We start from the raw sequence: 21,323 nt of genomic DNA on the forward strand, positions 1-21,323 counted from the left end.
TTTGAAAAATTAGAAATACAAGACAACATATATTACTGAATTTAGTCATTAATTTCTTACAGTTTTACATGTAGGTAAAACTACAAGTAATTGATTTTACTTATCACTGAAATTACTTATGGATTTTCCTGTTCTTTCAAATTTTCATTTGATCCCCTGTACCAAGTATACCAGGGCATAATTCTTAAACAGTTGTGATTTTACAGGCAAATGAGAAATTGTAAATTGTAATACAATCATGGGAAGGACAAACTGGTGTTCATGTGGGGTCTTTGTGCCAAGATGACAAATCCCCCAAGAATTTTTCTCATGGATCTGCATGTCCAGCAATATCTTCGTCGCTTGATGCGCTTTTTCCATCACTGAAGTCCTCATCTTCACTGTCCTCTTCAAGTCTTTCATTGGTAATGTTCTCCTTCTTTGCATATCGCTCACAGTACTCTGTTTCCACACATAAAATGGCAAAACTTAAATTCAGTATCCTTAACCCAAACTTGCTCAGTATCCACACATGTTCCCTACTTCTTTCAGACTTTAAGGCCTATGGGTATTGTGAGAAACAATCTCATGGAAGAATGGGTTTCAATAACATACAATAATAACCAAAATTTTAAAATATTAAAGCTCCTCTGAAGTAGATGCTCCTACTAACAAGAAAAGGAAGTAGATGCTATCCACTTCTAGTGCAAATAATTTCATAGCAGAGCTGGTTTGGTCAACTAAAATTCTAAGGAAGCATCTCATATCTGAGCCTTTAGCAGGGCATGGATCCCTGAGCACAGTAACTGTTAAACACCTCAAGTTCATTCGTGGACCTGTCTCCAATTAGCCTTGCCCAAAAGACTTTTGGTTTCAAAATTATTGGATTTTGTTTGAAGACTTGGCCCAAATTATCTTACCAATCAAAAGTTCTCCGTATTTATATGTTATATGGGTCCCCTGCTAAACAGTTTGTCCAAGTATTGTAAGAGCAGTGATGTGCTTATAGACTTCCAATCAAATGGAAAGTTTTGGTGAAGTTCTAATTCAAGTTGTTATACTCTCCTAGATGCATCCACATTTATATGTGTGAAAAAATTTTACCTTTTACTTTTTTCTCATATTGATCTTTGTTCTTCATCATCATTGATGCTGCATCACCATTAAGTGGGTCTGAAGCATTTGGATAAAGCAAGAGCTGTGGAAGAAAGACTTCAAAGACATTTAAAAGATCTGTGACAAGCAGGAAACATAATTAGATAAATAATGCCCAGAAACTGAAAGATATAAAACAAAAAAAATATTAATAAAAAACAAGTCTTGGCTGACTCAGATTAAAAGATCTGAGACTGTAATTGTGCATAAGTGAACATGAAGACATGGAAATATAAGAAGACATGTGCACATATTTTGCAATCATATGATACTCAATTTTTATGGAGGACTAACAAGCAATACTGACCAAACATTGGACTCCATGATTGGTTAATAACATCCAAGCATACAGAACCTGACCTGCAGTTCATAAAAAAATATGCAACCAATTTAGCTGGGACTTGCCAACTACTTCAAAAAAAAAATTAAAAATGGAAACAAAGTCGTCAAATCTGACAGCGTAAAGAGATTTCAATAAACCAATTATATACTCTCATCACAAACAAAAAATATTCTATGAGAGAGCCAATTACAATATTTTGAAGAACAAAACAAAGTAAAAGTTCAATTTTTGGGGGATCAATTTCTGGAAATTAATTCTCCATGGCTTGGAGTTCCAAAAGCAGAAAATTTAGTATACTGAAATCAGAGATGAATCTGCTTTCTAAGGGTGAAAGAATGCTCACAACTCATCAACATTTGGATGAAAAATCTTGTTGACAAACCCAATAGAAGGAGACTTGTAAGGATAAGCATCTGGGAGTTCAACACGAATTTTCCACACCCCACCCTCATAGAGGCCTGCAGCCATCACAGCCAGATCACAGTTAAATATCAAATACAAAAGAACATAACCTTAAACAGCCAAGTGGCCTTTCTGTCATAGAAATTCAAATTTCCTACAAGGTTTTCTCAGTCATATATCAAATGCCAAGTATAAAAAATAAATAAAGTAGTGTAAAATAAGAAGAATTGGAAGGTAAATGGAATAAATTTCTTCCTCCATTTTAATCTGTACATCCCACATATTTATACAAATACTCCTAGCACAAAAAATAGAAACTTCCTACCAATTCTATCAAATCACCTTGATTACAGGATTGTCCTAATCCTCGCCTTAATTACAAAAAATATACAACTATAATATTTCCTAATTACATTTTTCCACACTCCTCCTCAAGTTGGTGAATAGATGTTTTCCATTCCCAGTTTGGATACACTTGCTTGAAACCCTATACTACTTAAACCTTTGGTAAGAATATTTGCAAGTTGGCAACCCATAGATGCATAAGGAGTACAAATCAACCCACTATCTAGTTTCTCCTTAACAAAATGTTTGTCTATCTCTATGTGCTTCGTTTGATCATGTTGCATTGGATCATGTGCAATACTAATTGCAGGTTTATTATCATAGTAAAGTCTCATTGGGCCATCCCATTTAATCTTCAAATCTTCCAAAGTAATCTTCAACCATAGGAGTTCACAAACTCCTTGAGCCATTGCATGGAATTCTGTTTTTGCATTAGACCTCGCCACCAAACTCTATTTCTTACTTTTCCATGTTACTAGATTCCCACCAAGAAAGGTGCAATACCCAATTGTTGATCTTTTGTCAACCACAGATCTAACATAACCTGCATCTGTGTATGCTTTAAGTACTAGTCCTGAGTTTTGTTTAAATAGAATGCCTTTTCTTAGAGACCCCTTATGGTACTGTAGCACTTAATTAGCAGCTTGCAAATGAACCTCTTTTGGATTGTGCGTGAACTAGCTAATCACACTCATAGCATATACCACATTAGGTCTTGTGTAAGAAAAATAAATGAGTCTTTCTACTAGATGTTGATACATCTCTCTATCTAATATAACATCTTCCTTAGCCTCTCTAAGCTTATGATTAGGATCTATTGGTGTGCTTGTTGGTTTACATGTCAACTTCCCTATTTCCTTGAGAAGGTCCGTTACATAATTCTATCGAGAAATTAAGATTCCCTACTTAGAATGTGCAACTTCAATTCCTAAGAAGCATCTCAACTTTCCTAACCCTTTAATCTCAAACTCCTTAGTCAAGCATTGCCTCAAAGTCTATCTCTCTTTTTCATTATTTCTTGTCACAATGATGTTGTCCACATATACTAGAAGAGCTGTAACTCCCCCCTGAATCTGAATGTTTGATGAACAACATATGATTTCCTTGACTTTGTCTCTATCACATGTTTTTCATTATTTTAGCAAACCTTTCAAACCAAACCTTTGAAAACTATTTTAGCCTGTATAGAGCTTTCTTCAATTAACACAGCTTTTTAGTGGCTAGATCACTTCCAAATCCAACAAGGACTTCCATATAAATCTCTTTTTCCATATCTCCATTCAGAAATGCCTTTTTGACATTGAACTATTGTAGATACCAGTTATAATTTCCTGCCAATGATAACAAAACTCTAACTGTGTTCCTCTTGACAATTGGGGCAAATGTCTTCAAATAATCCACACCGAGTATATCCTTTAGCCACCAATCTTGTCTTGCACCTCTCTAATGTCTCATCTGCTCTATACTTAATAGTATAGACCCACTTATGTCTCACTGGTCTTTTTCTTGCACGCAAATCTACCAACTCCCAAGTTTAATTTTTCTCCAAGGCCTCCATTTTTACATTCATGACTTGTCTCCAATTTTCATTAAATAAAGTCTCAGACAGAGCGGTAAGAATATAAATTTTGTTCAAACTTGTAAGAAAACTCTTATGGGAGGAGACAACCTTTTGAATGATACAATATGGGAAAGTGGATACAAAGGATGTTTAGTACATTCTCTCGTTCCCTTCCTGATGGAAATAGGGAGGTTTTAGTCTATGGGTTTTTCAGACTGAAGTTCTAACTTAATTTGTAAGGGAGGATGAAAGATTGTTACCTCATTTCTAAAAGTTGGTTTAGATTTCTGGACTCGTATAAGTCGAGGAACTATAGCTTTCTTCCTTGAGTACGCTTTGCCAATCATTTGATTCTCAAGAGTAAGCTCAATGGATGACTCGGGTTCAAAGGATGGTATAGATATTGGATCGGACACTTTAGGAAGGTCAGTAGGGTCGATGAGAAAGGCATCACTGAAACAGAAGTCTTGATCCTTGTCTTCTCGATGGAATTCTCTTCCTAAATATAAGAAGTGGGAAAATAATACTCACTTTCATTGAAAGTAACATCAGTTGAGAGAAAAAAAATAAAATTTGGATGGTGGATGGTAACACTTATATCCCTTTTAAGTTTACGAATATCCCACAAAAACATATTTGACTACTCCTGGGTCCAATTTTCCCTTTTTTGGACTGTGAATATGCATAAAGATATCCACATTAGTTCTACACTCACAACACCTCTGATTTGCTTGGTGTCTCAAGGTAGTACAGCCCATTCCGTTCCTTAGCAAGTCTAATTATCTTCCTTAAATTCTAGTCCTGAAATACATAGTGAGCATGGTAAAAAATCACATTACAACCCAAATCTTTTGTAACCTTTTGTATACAGACAAGATTAGTAGTTATCTTTGGAACATGAAACACTTTTCTAAATGTGTGTAGAACTAATGTGGATATCTCCTACACCTACAATGGTGGTTAATGAACCATCAGTTGTGGTTATTTTCTTAATGCTTGGACAAGGGTTATAATTGTGAAATTGGTGCGTCGAATGAGTCATATGATATATGACATTTGAATCTATAACCCATGAATTAACAAAGGTTTCATCTAAGGCTTTTAATCCAATGGAAATAGGAAACTTACCTGAAAATACCAGTGAGGAGGTACGCGAAGGTTTCTCAAGTGTTCTCAACAAAGTTCTTAGTTTTTCAATCTCCTCCTGGTTGAATTCACCTTGTTTAAGGGATCTTTCTTCAATTGGTTGAACAAAAGACAAGTGTGCTTGTCCAATATCCTTTGGTTGCCCTCCATTGTAACCAATTGTCATTTTTTCAGATTGAGCAGTGGTTTCTAATACCTTTAACATACCTCTTTTTCCTTCTTCTTTTTTTGTTTTTGTTTTTTTATTGTTGTTTTTTAATTATTATTATTTTGTTATTTTACTATAAGGCTTAAATAACCTAACCTAAACACTTAACTAGTATGATAGCCAAACTTTAAATACTCCTATTAGAGCCCTCGTTGGCAATCAGAGGTGTTGTCGTGAGATAGCAAAGCTGATGGCAACGACTAGATCCTAGGGCAACGACAACGGCAACGCCGACAGCAACACAAGGCAAAGACAAAGCTGACGGCAAGGGCTGGCAGCATGATCTCCTCGACGGTGAATGATAGCAGACGCTATCCTTTGTTGTTTCCAGTAGCGCAATGAGGTTTGTCATCATTGGCAGAGGCTTAGAAAACTTGTGAGAGAGATCAATGATGCCGAAGAAGACGAGCAAAGCTGAGGCAGATAGGGCTAGTAAGAGTGCTACTAAATTCGATCACAAGGAGCGTGAGGCTTGCGAGAAGGAAGATCTATACTAGTGCGAAGCCGAGGGCATGATTTTGATTTTGTGAACAAGGGTTTTAGCATGAGGACAACGACTGAGGTCTCCGGTTGTTGAGTTCATGATCTGGGTTTGCGGCGCAAGTACCAAGATTGTGTTTGCAGCAATGGCATAACTTAGACGAGAGAGAAACCTTAAGGTTGACAATGAAGGTTGACTCAAATGAGAAGGAAACCGTCAAGTAGACAATGAAGGCCAACTATGATCTTCAACTTAGCAATGAAGGCCAAAAAAATTCTTTCCAAATTTAAGAGCCTAAGGCTTTGATACCATGTAGAATAAGAAGAATTGGAAGGTAAATGAAATAAATTTCTTCCTCCATTTCTATTTGTACATCCCACATATTTATACAAATACTCCTAACACCAAAAATAGAAATTTTCCTCACCTAATTCTATCAAATCCCCTTCATTATGCGATTGTCTTGATCCTCTCCTTATTAGAAAAATATATTCTTATAATCTTTCCTAATTACATTATTCCACAAGTAGGAGTATTAAACACAACAGATATAAAAATTTGGCTCATCATAGAATATGTTTTCCCTGATATTCAAGAACCATAGCTCCAAATATGTGGTAAATGTCTGATCAAAAGAAATTTGGAAAATGTGCTGACACCAACCACAAACCACCCAACAATTTCAAATCTGGCACATTTATAATAACATCTGAGTTTCTTGTGTCTGTAATGAATTTGAGGGGTGAGGGTTGACCCAGAAGATACTAGCTGGTCCAAACAATCTCTGCACAGCCACAGGACAACAGATAAAAACTAACCAAAATGTGGCTCTCCTTAAATCTAGCAGTTTAACATTTAATGTAATAAGTTTTAGAAAATCATAGTCATGAATCTAGTGGCCCAGAAAATATTGAGATGTAACCAGAAACTGAAGGATATGAACATCGCACAAGAAGTAAATGCACCCGCTCCAATCGAAGGGAAAATTTTGATAAAAAGGCAAAGGAATAATTTATACCTACCGTTTGATTTCCTGAAGCATTCAGGAAATGTGACCTAATAAATTTGACTAAGAGAAATAAGTGATTAGCTAGAATAACTTGTCCACAAAAAATATTTCTATCAATAATGAATGCAAGACGAGGGGAAAATTAACTGAAAACTCTTCATGATGAACCACAGGAAAAGGGAGGGGAAGGAAGAACAAGCTATTTGTGCTCTTTCCAGCTCAACTTGACAAAGGTAACCTAAAGATTTGGAAAACCAACAATCTATTGGGTCCATATGATTCAAAACCATAGCTCTCAATTTGGTCTGGACTAACATCCAAAGCCTAAAGAAAAGAAAAATAAAAAACAAAATATCAACCAAGGCCAAGAAAGATGAAAAAAAAAAGTTCATAACATTTCTTTTTTTGTTGGTATGCTAGGTAAAAATTTGAAAATTTCAAATTTCTTAATCAATATAACTCAATCAGCCAAATTGAAACGATGTCCTCAAATAAATCTATTCCAAATTCCTCACCATTCCACCAACACTTGGATAAGCAAATATATTAACAGACACATATGTGCAACTGTACAATCTCAAATACAGATTGTATCCATCAAAACAAATGGAAAGCTGCCCTAAAACTACAGATTCTGCATGTTACTAAGAAACAGATCACTTAGCCAAGTGAGGGCCTAGACACTTGGCATCCTTGGTGACTCAGGGATTTTGTACCTGCTTGACATGCATAATTCTCTTAGCTTGTACATTATTTCGGTTTTCTTCATAAGATAATTAGTTTACTTTGCTTTGGCATAGACATAAATGCTCTTTTTCAGTTTCTTTGTATATCTTGAAAAAAAAATTCATCCTTCGCTGCATTCCTTGTACTTAACAAGATGAATCTAATGAATTTTATTGTCTTGTAGTATTTAATAAAAACAAAGATAAGGAAAAAAAGACACTAAAACAATATACTAGAGAAGTGGAAGGGTAAAGACAGTACTTTCTTTTGGTCCATGGAATTCCACATTGAATTCATTGAGTCCATCATTTATCGTCTCCACGTTGTAATCACTCATCATCCTAATTAACATAACAAAAGTGGTAATATGAGCCACAACGAAGATAATTCTGAACTGATGCAGCTTCAATATCTTAAAGTAAGTCTCAAAATCTAGATTAAAGGAACTAAATATCCTGCAAAAATAAGAATGGGAAAAAAGTATGATACACAAAGTAATATAAGTTTGATATGATAGTGCCACTAAGAGCCATAAAAATCTCTTAGCAAACCAAATGGAGGAATGCAATTTCAGAATATTTAAATGCAAATAGGCACTATAAATGAGGCACAATGGTTACATATTACCTAATATGCAAGACACTCATAGTAAGCAGTGTGGTAACTTATAAAAATAGTTTGCAAAAATATAAAATTAAACAATTTCAACATTTGAAATGCATCATAGCCTGGTTGGAGTGTCATGCTATAACATGGAGGTCACAAGGTCTGAGGGTTCAGAAAACAAAAATCATAACACATTTTGCCCGGCAGGAGTGGATTGCTGATCAAAGTTCAGAGTAGAACTCCAAATTCATGGTAACATTGAGGCTTCATGACCAAACATATTGTCTGATTGCCTCAATCATCACTTTAAAGCTCTCTATAATGTAAAAACTAAATCTTATCTCTACTAGATAAAACCAGAAGACCAATATATGAGTGTTTGATCCCTTTTTATGCTTGCCTCACTTGTGGTTCCTCCTTAAAAGGCTCATATTATCCAGTTTCTCTTCACTCCAAATATACAAAGTAACATGTCCCATGTCATATGATATTTTTTTCTGTAGTTTAATCAAAAATATATTTTTTGGCTTCCCGCCAATATTTAACTCTCCATTATTATTATTATTTCAATATGCATGTAAAAGTTTCACCCTATCCAGTTGTTTAAAACAAAACAAGTCTGCAGTAATTGGAAACTAAAGATAGAATATACTGCACAATAAAATAAATGGTATTTAAGCCCCAAAGATTTGGTTATGAAGAGAAAGTGTTCCTGAAAATAACAATTGATTGAACAAGAATGTGGGTTAATATGGTAAATAAGGGGCAAAGACAGAAGTAAGAAAATGAGAGTTACATTGCCAAAGAAGTGAAAGAAGTAAGGAAACATGCACTCTTGAGGCTTAGCTCAAGTGGTAAGGGGTTAGGGCGGTGATGTGGGAGGTAAAAAGACAAAACATAAAGACGAGCAAAACAGAAACTCGTGTAAAAAGATACGAAAAAAAGCTTTTGGTCATTCCATGGTAGTAAGTTATAATACACGGACACTTTCATTTCAGCTGAAATACCCAAGTCAAACGATGTAGCTGGATGATATGGAGATACAGCTGCATTATTATCTCTTTAATTTTTTTTAAATTATATTTTCTCTCTAAATTTTTTAAAAGTTATGCTAGATAATAATATAACATTATCTCATCTTTAACTAATACCAGGAGTTTGAACTGCATTATTTCTTTTAATTTTTTTAAAATTATGTTTGTATTGGTTCAAATACATTTATTTCTCTTTTTATCTTTCTTAATTTTTAAAAATTATACTAGATAAAATTTTAACATAAATATAATAATTAATAGTTCCTTTATCTTTTTCTCAATTTTTAAAATAAAATTTAAAAATAAATGTAATAATTAACATTATATAACATTACAGAAAAATATCAAAATTAATATCTTAAAAAAAAATCTATAGATAAATTATAATAATTATTATAAAAAAAAAAAGTCAAAAAAAATTCATATGATAAGAAATTAAATATGGATTATATTTTTTTAATATTTAATTTGTTAGAAAATTTGTATTACAAAATCAACATAAAAATTTAAAATTTTAAACTAATCAAAATTATATTAGTCTTAAATATTTTTCTCATGTACCATCAAATCTTATTAAAATATAAAAGACATAATAAATATATTCTCCAATTGCAATTGATGGTATAGTATTACAAATGAATTATTATCTTACTTACTATACTTGTATTTAGTGTTAATTCACTTTTCATTAATGTCATACCCGAGGACTTGCACCCATAGTTGAAATCATTTTCACTTGAATTCTCATGTCCTAAGATTTTAGGATGCAAAGGATTCGACGCATAGACATGTACTTGCACCACCCAAACCCATGTCAAAAAATAAAAAATACATATCAACAGGATAATGACTGATGAGACTTCTCCACCTCCCCCCTTCTCCTCTTTGTTCATCATATCCTCTACCTCCTCTTTGGTCATTGGAGCCCAAAACCCCAACCAATTAAGGGGAAAAAACAGATGCATGAGTGATGGTCCTTCCTTTAATACACGAGATGTGCTTGGACATAAGTTTTCCTTTTACAAAACTCATAGAAAGACTAACTTAGTGAAACTAAAAGACAATATGTATACAGTTTATGACCACTTCCTAGCCTTTTTTCTTTTTTTCTCCAAAGCTAGTGAGGCACTTGACTTAGGCATCTCTGCCCCACTAATTTTCTATTGCCCTAAGACTAAGGCAATCCATTTGAACCTCCCCACATTAGGGCCTAGTCAAGTGTCCAAAACAATTGAAAGTTATCACCAAACTTCCTTCCAACCAAATGTCATCAAACATGTAAAGAGAAACTAAAATAGTAACAACAATGAAAAATGACTTAAAGTGGAGATATAAACAGCAATAAGAAGCTTACAACTTCATGACATCCATTTCTCTCCTCTTGCTTGGAGAAGACATTTTTATCCTTAAAATTTTCCCAACCAGCTACAAATCCATCAAAGAAATCAAAATTTTCAGAAAATATTCCCCTAAATTTCATGTGAAATTAGAAATATAATGGTTGAGCATAAAAGAAACCAACATATGGGATTAGAGAAACAACAACATACTGTCCTCAAAGAGATCCACAAGATTATGTGATGATCCGAGATGGTGAAGTAGATAGCCTCAGTTTTTAATGTCCAAAACTAGAAACAGGTTATTGCATATATCAGTCGGAAAGAACAATATCAGAAAAGCAAGACATTGAATAACAAGATCATGCACAACATTGCAACTTCAAACAGAAGTTCAGCTTATGCAAGCCATGTAATAAAAAGAATAGAAAATTGTTACATCTAAAAATTTTCAACAGCTTTAAACTGTAATGGATTTTTTGTACAAACCTAATGCATGTCCCTTTTCTAAAACTTTCAAGTAAGATAGATTTCCACACTAGAAGCATACATGATAAAGATATTGTGGAAAGACTAGTTCAGATTCACTGCTGAAAATTACGAAGTATTGTCCATATTTAGAAATTTTACAATATTTTATTCTTTGAATATTTTAGAATATTTTATTCTTTGAATTTGAATTTGAATTTTAATTATGTCCTGTAAATAGGTTATTCCCTTAAATAGATTTAAACCATTGTATCCATAAATATGATTGTAGGTCCTATGTACATTGTGGTAATGAGAATCAAAAATTCATTCTCAATTTGTCTTTGTGTTCAAATATCATAAAGAAACCACCTGAAGTTGAAGATATCCTATGTACACTTATTTACCACTTATTCTCCATGTTATGGTCACTTAAAAATTAGAACTGCAGATGGTAGCTTGTATCTGGTTGCAGGGAAAGGTTCTATATTTATTTCAGAAAATCTATTTCTCAAATGTGTTCTCCATGTTCCTAATCTTTCTTACAATCTTTTTTCAGTTAGCAAAATAGCCAAAAATTCTAACCGTTTTGCAAAATTTTGTGACTCTAATTGTGAATTCCACGACCAACATTCAAGGAGGATGATTGGTAATGCTAGGAAGGCTAATGTACTCTATTATTTTGATAACAACTTCCTCAAAGGTGGAAAAGCTCAAGCTGCGAGTAGTAGTGTGATTTTTATTCTTGTTAAAGATGAAATAATGGTATGACACAACAGGTTAGGTCATCCTAACTTTTCTTATTTGAAACAATTATGTCCAATTCTATTAAAAAATTTGAATCATTTGATATTTCAATGTGAAGTTTGCCAATTATCTAAATATCACCATGTTCATTTTTTGCCTCATCCTTATCAAGAATCCAAACCATTTTACCAAATTCACAATTATATATGGGACCTTCTTGAGTCACAAATATAAGCGAAACCAAGTGATTAATTACATTCATTGATGGCCATACTAGAGTCTATTGGGTGTATCTCTTAAAAAAGAAATCTGATGCCGAGGAAATGTTTAAAGAGTTCTATTTCATGATTAAAACCTAGTTCCACACTTGAATACAAGTCTCTAGAACTAACAATAGAGAGGAATATTTCAACTCTATTCTTGGTAGATACATTAAAGAAAAAGGCATTACCCACCAATCCACATGCTTTGAAAATAATATAGTTGAGAGAAAAAACCATCATTTACTTGAGGTGGCTATGTCTATAATGTTTGCTATATGGGTTTTCCAAAATATTTGTGGGGTGAGGCTTTTCCCATGGCATCTTACTCAATCAATAGGATGCCCACTAGAGTCTTGAAATTTGACACTCCTCCAAATAGATTACTGGTCATTTTCCCACATATTTGCATCTCTACTTCTCTACCTTTGAAAATCTTTGGTTGCACTGCATTTGTCCACATCCATAAACAAAACCCTTCTAAACTTGATTCTCAATCAAAAAAGTGTGTATTTTTTGGGTATTCTCCTAAACAAAAATAGTACAAATGTTATAATCCTATTTCAAACAAACTTGTTATGACTATAGATGTGACATTTTTCGAAAACCAACCTTATTTCACCAAAAATCATCTTCAGGGAGAGAGTATTGAGAGAAAAGATCCTTTTTGGGAAGTGATGGAACCCTTACCCATGTCATTGTCATGTCACCCACAAAAATCCCATTTAGAAGTGTTACTTATTGAGCCTTTATCCATTGTCCAGCCTTTACCCAATGGACCAAACATTATAGATTCTAATTCACTAGCATAACCACCATAGAAACAAAGTCAAACTAAGTTGTGTCCTACTCTTGAAGTAAAAATAATCAAAATAGAGAGTCACAGTCGAACATAAGCCAAGAAACTCCTCCAAATGATGGCCCATTAGATGAAACAGGTATCTCTTTGCCAAACCCATGTTCAATTCCTAAATCTAGTAGTTTAGAGGGTGCTTCACATGACTTTAATGTTCCCATTGCACTTAGAAAGGACGCACGTTCCTACACTATGCATCCTATTGCAAAGTATGTCTCATTCCATAGACTTTCTCAGAACTATAGAACCTTTACGTTTAATCTCTCTAATGTTGCATTGCCTAAAACTATACAGGAAGCCTTAGGTCACACTAAATGGAGGACGACAATCATGGAAGAGATGAATGCTATTAAGAAGAATGATACTTAGGGAAATTATTAAATTGTCAAGAGATAAAAGGATTGTGGGTTGTAAGTAGGTGTTTACGATTATATACCAGGCAAATGGAAGCATTCATAGGTACAAGGCAAGGCTTGCAGCCAAAGGATTCACCCAAAATTATTTTTTTGATAAGAAAAAGTATTGTAATGTGAAGAGGGGCTAAAATAGCGACTCAAGATGTACAAAACAGAAAGGGAAACACTCACTCCCTAACATCTGAAACAAAAAAGAAAACCGTCTACAAAGATATACAAAAAACAATCCCTCCCTCAATGGGAACCCACCTAATCAATGAACTCAAAAAAGGTTGATGGACCATCTTTTATAGACAATTTAGTCTCCGATCAAAGTGAGTTAAAAAAAGAAGTTTTCAGCCATTGGATGTCCACACATCTTCAAAGGCGATTCTATTCCTTGTCTTCCAAACTGTTCAAAAAATGCAAAGAGGACCCGCTCTCCAAACTATCTTGCTTTTTTTTCCCATAAAGAATCCATTCCAACCCAAGAGGGTTTCCCTAACTGAAAAGGAAACACCTAAGACACCCCAAAAAGAGTGAAATGCATCTCCCACAATGTCCTTGTATTTTCACAATAGAGAAGGAGGTGGTCAATGAATTCCTCATCCGCTTGTCAAAAATAGCATCTATTTGCTAAGGCTCATCCCCTCTTTTTAACTTGGTCCAAAGTTAAAACTTTGCCTTATGATGCTTCCTATGCAAAGAAACTTACTTTTGGTTGTACACATGATTTCCAAATGATCTTCATTGGAAACAAAACTGAAGCGTCTGTCTTTAAGGCCTTGTAAAGCGACTTTGTCAAGAAAATTCCATCATTTCTTTCCATTCACCGCACCCTATCCTCCTTTTCCACGATCACTTTCTGACCACACAAGCGTAATAGAAGACCTTCCACCTCATCCATCTCCCAATCATTAAAATACCTAATGAATCGAGGACTCCAATGCCCCTTTCCCCTCTACTGTCCTGGTCCAAACATCCTTCACTCAAGCTTCTTTGGGATCAACTAGGGCAAATAAGGAAGGGAAAGAAGCACATAAAGGTGTAGCCCCACACCAAATATCCTTCCAAAAACTCACCTTTTGGTCATTCCCCACCACAAAGAAGAGTCTACTGCTAACGATGTGCCCAAGCTTCCTAATTGCTTTCCACAACCCTACACCATACCCTTCTCCGACATCCCAAGAACACCACCCTCCTTGTTCCTCCCCATATTTCCCCTTAATTACTTGGTTCCATAAAACCCCACTCTCATTCGCAAACCACCAACTCTATGTGCAAAGGAGGGCCTTATTGAGCATAAAAAGGCTCTTAACCCCCAAACCCCCTTTTCTCTTATTAAGACACACTGTTGCCCATCTTACCAAGTAAGGTCTCCGTCCTAGGGCCCCACCTCCCCACAGGAATCCTCTTTGAATCTGCTTCATCCTTAATCTGACCTCTCTTGGCAATTGTAGAATAGACATTAAATAAATAGGCAAGTTAGACAATGTGCTTCTAATCAAGGTAATTCTTCCTCCCTTATAAATATATTGACATTTCCACATAGCCAATCTCTTAGGGAATCTCTCCTCCACTTCATCCCAAGCTACCACAAACTTGAAGGGAGCACCCAACGACATCCCCAAGTAAGTGGAGGGTAAGTGGAGGGCAATTGAATTGACTCCCAAGAAACCTTTGCCCCTATTGCAAAGATTAATTCAATTCAAGTACTACTATCTCTTATTACAAATTTGAGATGGTTGATGCATCAACTCAATGTGAAGACTGTTTTTCTAAATGGAGAGCTAGAGGAGCAGGTTTTCAGCTGATCAAAAAAAAAAGGAGCAGGTTTTCATGGACCTACCATCGTGTTTAGGAAGCGTGCTTGAAGCTGGAAAAGTATTTAAGTTAAAGAACTCTCTCTATAGACTAAAACAATCACTAGAGTTTGGTTTGATCAATTCACCAAGGCTATCAAAAGGTGTGGATATTGACAAAGTCAAGCCGATCATACGTTGTTCCACAAGCACTCAACAACGGGTAAGATAGTCATACTCATTGTATATGTGGATGATATTATCTTTACCGGTGATGATGAAGGGGAACTAAAGGTCTTGAAGAAGTTCCATGCAAGAGAATTTGAAGTAAAAGACCTTGGCATGGAGTTTGCAAGGTCTAAGAAGGGAATATTTGTGACACGAAGAAAGTTTGTACTTGACTTACTTGAAGAGACCAATTTACTTGGTTGCAAACCAGTGGAAACCCCTAATGGAGCCCAAATTTAGGCTACAACTAGCAAGTGCAAATAAGGTGGTGAATCAGGAACAGTTTCAAAGGTTAGTTAGGAGACTCATTTATCTAGCTCATACTCAATCGAACATAGCGTTTGCTGTAAGTGCTGTGAGTCAACTTATGCACTCACCAGGGGAAGAACATTTTAAAGGAATTGATCGAATTCTCAAGTATTTAAAAGGGAAACCAGGAGTGGATTTACCGTTTGAGAATCATGGCTACTCACGAATCGAAGCTTACATCGATGCTGATTGGGCAAGAAGCATGACAGATCGACGGTCCACATCAAGCTACTATACATTTATTAGAGGCAACCAAGTGACTTGGAGAAGCAAGAAGCAAATCATGGTAGCTAGAAGCAGTGCAGAGGCTGAATTTAGAGCAGTAGCTCATGGGATTTGTGAACTTTTAGGGCTAAAAAATTTACTTGAAGACCTCAGCCTATGAAGCTCTATTGTGACAATGAACCAAGGATCAATATAACACATAATCCATTCCAACATCATAGAACCAAGCATGTAGAAGTTGACCAACACTTTATCAAAGAGAAGTTAGATGGTGGACTGATTTGCATGCTTTATATCCCTACAATCAAGCAATTTGCAATGTTTTTACCAAGGGACTACACAAGGGGCAGCTCGATAGCATAACTTGTAAGCAAAGTATGAAAGACATTTTCGAGCCAGCTTGAGGGGGAGTGTGGAAAGATTGTTCAGATTCGCTACTAAAAATTGGGAGATTCAATGATGGAAATTAGGATATTTTATTCCCTTAAATAGATTTAAACCATTGTATCTATAAATATGATTGTAGATCCTATGTATACTGTAGTAATGAGAATCAAAAAGGCATTCTCATAAAGCACCTGAAGTTAAAGAAAAAAAACAAAATGAAATTTTTTATCTAAACCTATATGACAAAATTTACAAATAATGACACTAAAAACTTTTTTTTGTTGCAAAACATGTATATATGATCTCAATTAACTTTACCACATATTTCCATGATAACTACAGGATTTGTGAATTTATGACCCATGGTAATGATTGAACTAACATAGTACCATTCTCAAGTGGTCACCACTTTTAAGTATAGGAAAACTAACAACTCAAAGCAAAACTTCAATATCACCACATGAGATAAAGTGAATCCCGGAAGAAGTGTAGGGAGCAATGAGAATTGAGATAGAGTAAGGCCACAACATGGTACATATAATAGCAATGGTAAGAGTAAACTTTTATTTTGATGATTTTTGTTAGCCTCACTGCAATGACTCAACCAAAAGTACTTCACTTTTAAAGTAAGATGTGCTCCCATCAAAAAACTTGTTAAGCCAAAACACTTATTTCCCTAAACATGTAGGGGAAAGGAATCATATCCTAAATCCTAACAGGAAATATCGTTTACTTAACCATAAATGATGTGATAAAACACCTTTTCTTATTCCTGCTGAAAGTTTCCACAAAAGAATTTGGATCTACATTAGCCCTGATTTTTCATTCACCTATTACTTAAGCAAAATTAAATTATGAATACTACATGGGCATAAAACCCACTACAATCATAGCTTTGTAGATTTGGGTAAAAATGGCATGTATATAAATACAACAATTCATATTATATCTACCTTTTCCCATACCATATTGCAGAAGTAAATAATACTATGATTTCACCAACAGCTATTCAATTTGTAAGTTTCGGATGATAGGAGATTGAAGTCAAAATCTCAAATGTCACATAAAATTGGGAGAAAATTTATTCAATGCTAAATTTTCCAGTGAAATGGAGAAGGCACTAAGTACAAAATATAATCCCAATTAATATATGAACACCGATTCAAACTAAATAATTTTAAATTGAAGAAATTCAACAACTACTATCTTCTATCTTCCTGTTAAAGCAATTGCACCAAATGAGTACTTGATCATATGTTAGAAAAAGCAGCACATTACATCCAATCGACGACAAAAGAGATAAAAAAAAATGTGAAATCTTGCAACAACAATTCCATTCCCAATCAGTTGTACAGTCTAAAATTTCAATTTTTTCTGTCCTCTTATCCTTTTCCACCAATTTCCTTATCGCATTACATAACAAAACAGAAGGGGAAGCACCGATACAAAATCCATCATAGCATCATCCAATTTCAAAAACTCCACAAAAAAAACATAGCATTTCTTTATCAATTTAATCATTTCAGAGTCTAAAGCTTGAGAAAGCAAACCAAAATCAACGAGTAAATAAAACAATCACCCCGATTTGACCGCCGAGAAAATGAAACAATTGAAACCTAGGAATCTCACAATTGCCACTCAAATTTCCTAGATCGATGCTTCACTTGTTTTTATCTTATAAAGAAACCCTGGTTTTTTGTCCGATCGGGAAATCCCAATGTCCAAACAGAAAAGAAAAGGAGAAGAAAATGCGGAGAAGAAAATGAAAAGGCGATCTCAGCACAGAGAAATATATATAGGGTAGAGATAATGTCGACATTCTTACGAGTACGTGTTGAAATGATAGTATTGCTACGTGGCACGACATTTTTTGAATTTATTTTCTCTTATTTGAAGTAATTATCTTTTGTATGAGTTTAAAATCTCATAATTTTAAATTTTCTTTAACAATTTTTTATTTATTTATTTATTTATTTATAAATGAGTAAACTTTCATGTCAAGTTCTTAGGACTTTTTATGAAGACCTAAACATCGATATACTGATCCTTCTACATCAATCAGTAGATATGATTCAAATTTAGGACCATATGTCATTTAGTAAAATCACACTTCTCAATATTCATATTGATCAATTAGGTTACCTAACAAGTAAATTTTATTTAATAAATTTCATACTAAAATAATAATATTTAATGTTTCAATGGAGATGTTTTAACATTATTTTTTATTTTTTATAATTGATTTTTTAGTTGAAATTTGGTGGATTTGAAATCCTCTTTGATTTTGAGGTAATAAAGAGATGGATAGGATAAGATTTTTAGCATTTATCATCATAAAAGGCCCATACTTCATAGCCAGACCCAAAACCCCTTGCAGAGAAGAAGAGGACATGTTCTCCGTCCTTCTATTGTATTGTGTCGATTGTGGCATGGTAACAACATTAATTGTGGCAAATAAACACCTATGAGCAAAGAATATTTATCATTAAAAGTGGTAGAAATTCAGTGAAATAATATGATTTTTATAATTATCAATTTAGAGGATGAAACGAATATATCTTAATTTATAACTCTATAATCTTGGTGGTTTTCAAATTTCATGTCACATTGGATTTTAACAATTTCATTTGAAAATCAATTAGTATTTATAAGGATAAATTAAATCTTTTATGATATTGAATGTCATGTCTTATAGACCAATTCTAAGAGATGAGACCTAATTTAAAAGTCATTATTTGGGTAATTAATTTTCAAATTTAAGAGTTATATTATTGCACCCCATTAATGTGATATCTCACATCAGATAGGAAAATTCTTGCTACATAAGTATGAGTTCTTCTTAACCCTATAGACACGTTTTAAAACTGCAAGGGCTCATTTGAATCCAAAACAAACAATATCTATATGATTGAGTGCAGATTGTTATAAATGGTATCAAGACTCAATCCCCAATCCCGATGTGAGGGTTTGTTTGACAAGGTATCTATATATTTGACCTCCACAATTTCATGGGACACAATGAGGACATTGTGTTTGCATGATGGTATTTGTAATAACCTACATCAGATAAGAAAAGTTCTGACATTATATAAGTATGAGTCTCTTTAACCCTATAACTCGTTTTAAAAATGTAAGGGTCATTTCAGGTAAAAAAAAAAAAACGATATCTACACAATTAGGTGCAAATTATTTGTAGATAATGTTTCCTATTTAATATTTGTCTAACTATATTTTTGACATTTCAATTTTTTCTAATTGACATACATAACTTTCTAGGTAAGGATTTGACACTATGCAATTAGAAAATCCCCAGTAAGGTACATTCTATTCATGACTTAAAAATAATAAAGGGTATTATGTAAAACATTCATATTGCATCAAATTTCAATTTTAAAACTTTTTTTATTACTAATTTTGATTTGAACTCACAAAGATATACCTATGAGATCTAACTTAATTTATCCACCCTTGGGTTTAACAATATTTCAAATGCCATCTAAGTCATGTAGGAGAAAACTAAATGGGAAACATCAATCAAAAGGCCAGCTGAATAATTATAACATTTTAAAATAAATAAATAAATAAAGGAATTTCACCATGATATTCAATATGTATAAATATTAAAAGAGGTAAGGGAAGTGAAATTCAATCATTGAGTTTTATTATTTCTTTTCAAAAGTTTATACAAGAGTTTGATTTGAGTTATACAAAGAAAGAAAGAAATAATAAATATTTGAAAATTAAGAAAAACAAATATTTTATATATTAAGGTGTAATTTGTTTTTATATTTAAATCTAAATAGAATTTAATTTAATTTAAATCTAAATAAAACTTAATAATATTAAATATTAAGGTGTTCGTTTTTTATTATTTTATTTTATTAAATATTAAGTATTAATATGGTGAAAGTTGCGTTTTGATTGTTTTTAAAAGTTATTTTTAGCATTTAATAAAAAATCAAATATTTTGACATTTTTTATTCAATCAAAATATTAAAAAAAAACATTAAGTAAAAAAAATTAAAAGAAAAAAGTTGAAAACAAATAATTTGAAATTTGAAAGCAGATTACATTTAGTATTAAGTTAAAAAAACAAATACCACTTAAGATAATACAATATTATTAATATTTGATTGTCCATAATTTATAGAAATATCCATCAGAATGAATTCTTTTTATTATATATTTGATTCCATTTTCTTCTTAATTATTTTAATTCTCTTATGTCATTATGTGTCTTCCCCCATTATTTTCATTTTGTGTATCGCTCTCATGATTTCCCTTATTACATATAAACTTAAAAATGCAAAAATTTTAATATCTCAAACCTAAAATGAGAACTTTGTTAAAAATAAAAATAAAAATAAAGAAAGACAAATAAATAAATAATAAAAATAAAATATTAGAAATCTTAAGTCTATATATTTACACCCCTATTCTAATTAATTAGACATCATTTATTAGTGTTTCTAAAAGAAGGCTTTAATTTTGTTTATCAAAGGAATTACTTTCAAGTCATAAAAATATTATAAATGTTTCCTAAAATCACTATCAAATAAATTCTTAGTATTGAAGGATTTGAAGGAAGGAATTCCTAGCGTATACACGTAGGTAAGCTTAAATCTTTGTCTTATCTTATAATAAAACAAATAGGAAATTGGTTGTATAAATTCTCACTTAAGGAAATTAAATAATTAAAATTGGTTCAAAATTTATGTATTTTAAAATTATTTAATCTTTAAATATATGAGGAAAATAAGTGAAATGAATTTGGAGTATATAAAAATAATTTATCGATTTTTATTTTATTTTTTATTTTTTTTCACTTTTTCTTTTATTTTCTTTTTCCTTATATTTTTCTTCAAAATTTTCAAGAATCAAACATAGCCAAAATGTTGTCCATGAGACCATGACTCCGGTGCAAACAAACCTATGTTCTTTTTTATGCATAAGAATCCAAAATTTTTTATTATAGATTTTCTGACATTACAAGGAAAAAGATATATGGTGATATTTATAATGAGTCACTATAAACATAGGGTGTCGCTACAACATAACGTCACTTTATCTACTGACACCATAGAGGGTACCAATTGATAACGTATTTGGAAGCAACACCAAAGCAGATAAATGGTGACACATTTAGAAGCGACACCATATATTTCTAGTGATGCTTAATTTGATATAGAATTGTGTGAGATATATCAGGTGTTGTATTAAATGCATCACCTTTGAGTTATGGCGTCATGTTAAATGCATCACTTTTTAGTTATAGTATCACATCATTGTAAATGATTATGGAAGATATAGTTGT

The 21,323-nt window shown here is 33.0% G+C and overlaps 1 protein-coding gene across 2 annotated transcripts; it reads right to left on the reverse strand.

Moving 5' to 3' along the window:
* Positions 1-32: 32 nt before the first annotated feature.
* Positions 33-17,776, reverse strand: LOC117934460 (ubiquitin-conjugating enzyme E2-23 kDa-like). 2 transcript variants are annotated; one of them, XM_034856151.1, is made up of 8 exons: positions 17,589-17,776; positions 10,546-10,623; positions 10,350-10,420; positions 7,617-7,696; positions 1,821-1,935; positions 1,442-1,494; positions 1,084-1,212; positions 33-441 (listed from the first exon to the last, which is right to left on the reverse strand). In XM_034856151.1, exons 3-8 carry the CDS (start codon positions 10,391-10,393, stop codon positions 308-310), a joined length of 555 nt encoding a protein of 184 aa, XP_034712042.1. In that variant the 5' UTR covers positions 10,394-10,420; positions 10,546-10,623; positions 17,589-17,776; the 3' UTR covers positions 33-307. The 2 variants fall into 2 exon arrangements, with proteins under 2 accessions (XP_034712042.1, XP_034712043.1); XM_034856152.1 differs by having other exon boundaries at positions 17,560-17,776.
* Between the last annotated feature and the right edge of the window lie 3,547 nt (positions 17,777-21,323).

The sequence above is a fragment of the Vitis riparia genome, chromosome 17 (assembly GCF_004353265.1).
Source record: "Vitis riparia cultivar Riparia Gloire de Montpellier isolate 1030 chromosome 17, EGFV_Vit.rip_1.0, whole genome shotgun sequence".
Lineage (NCBI taxonomy): Eukaryota > Viridiplantae > Streptophyta > Magnoliopsida > Vitales > Vitaceae > Vitis > Vitis riparia.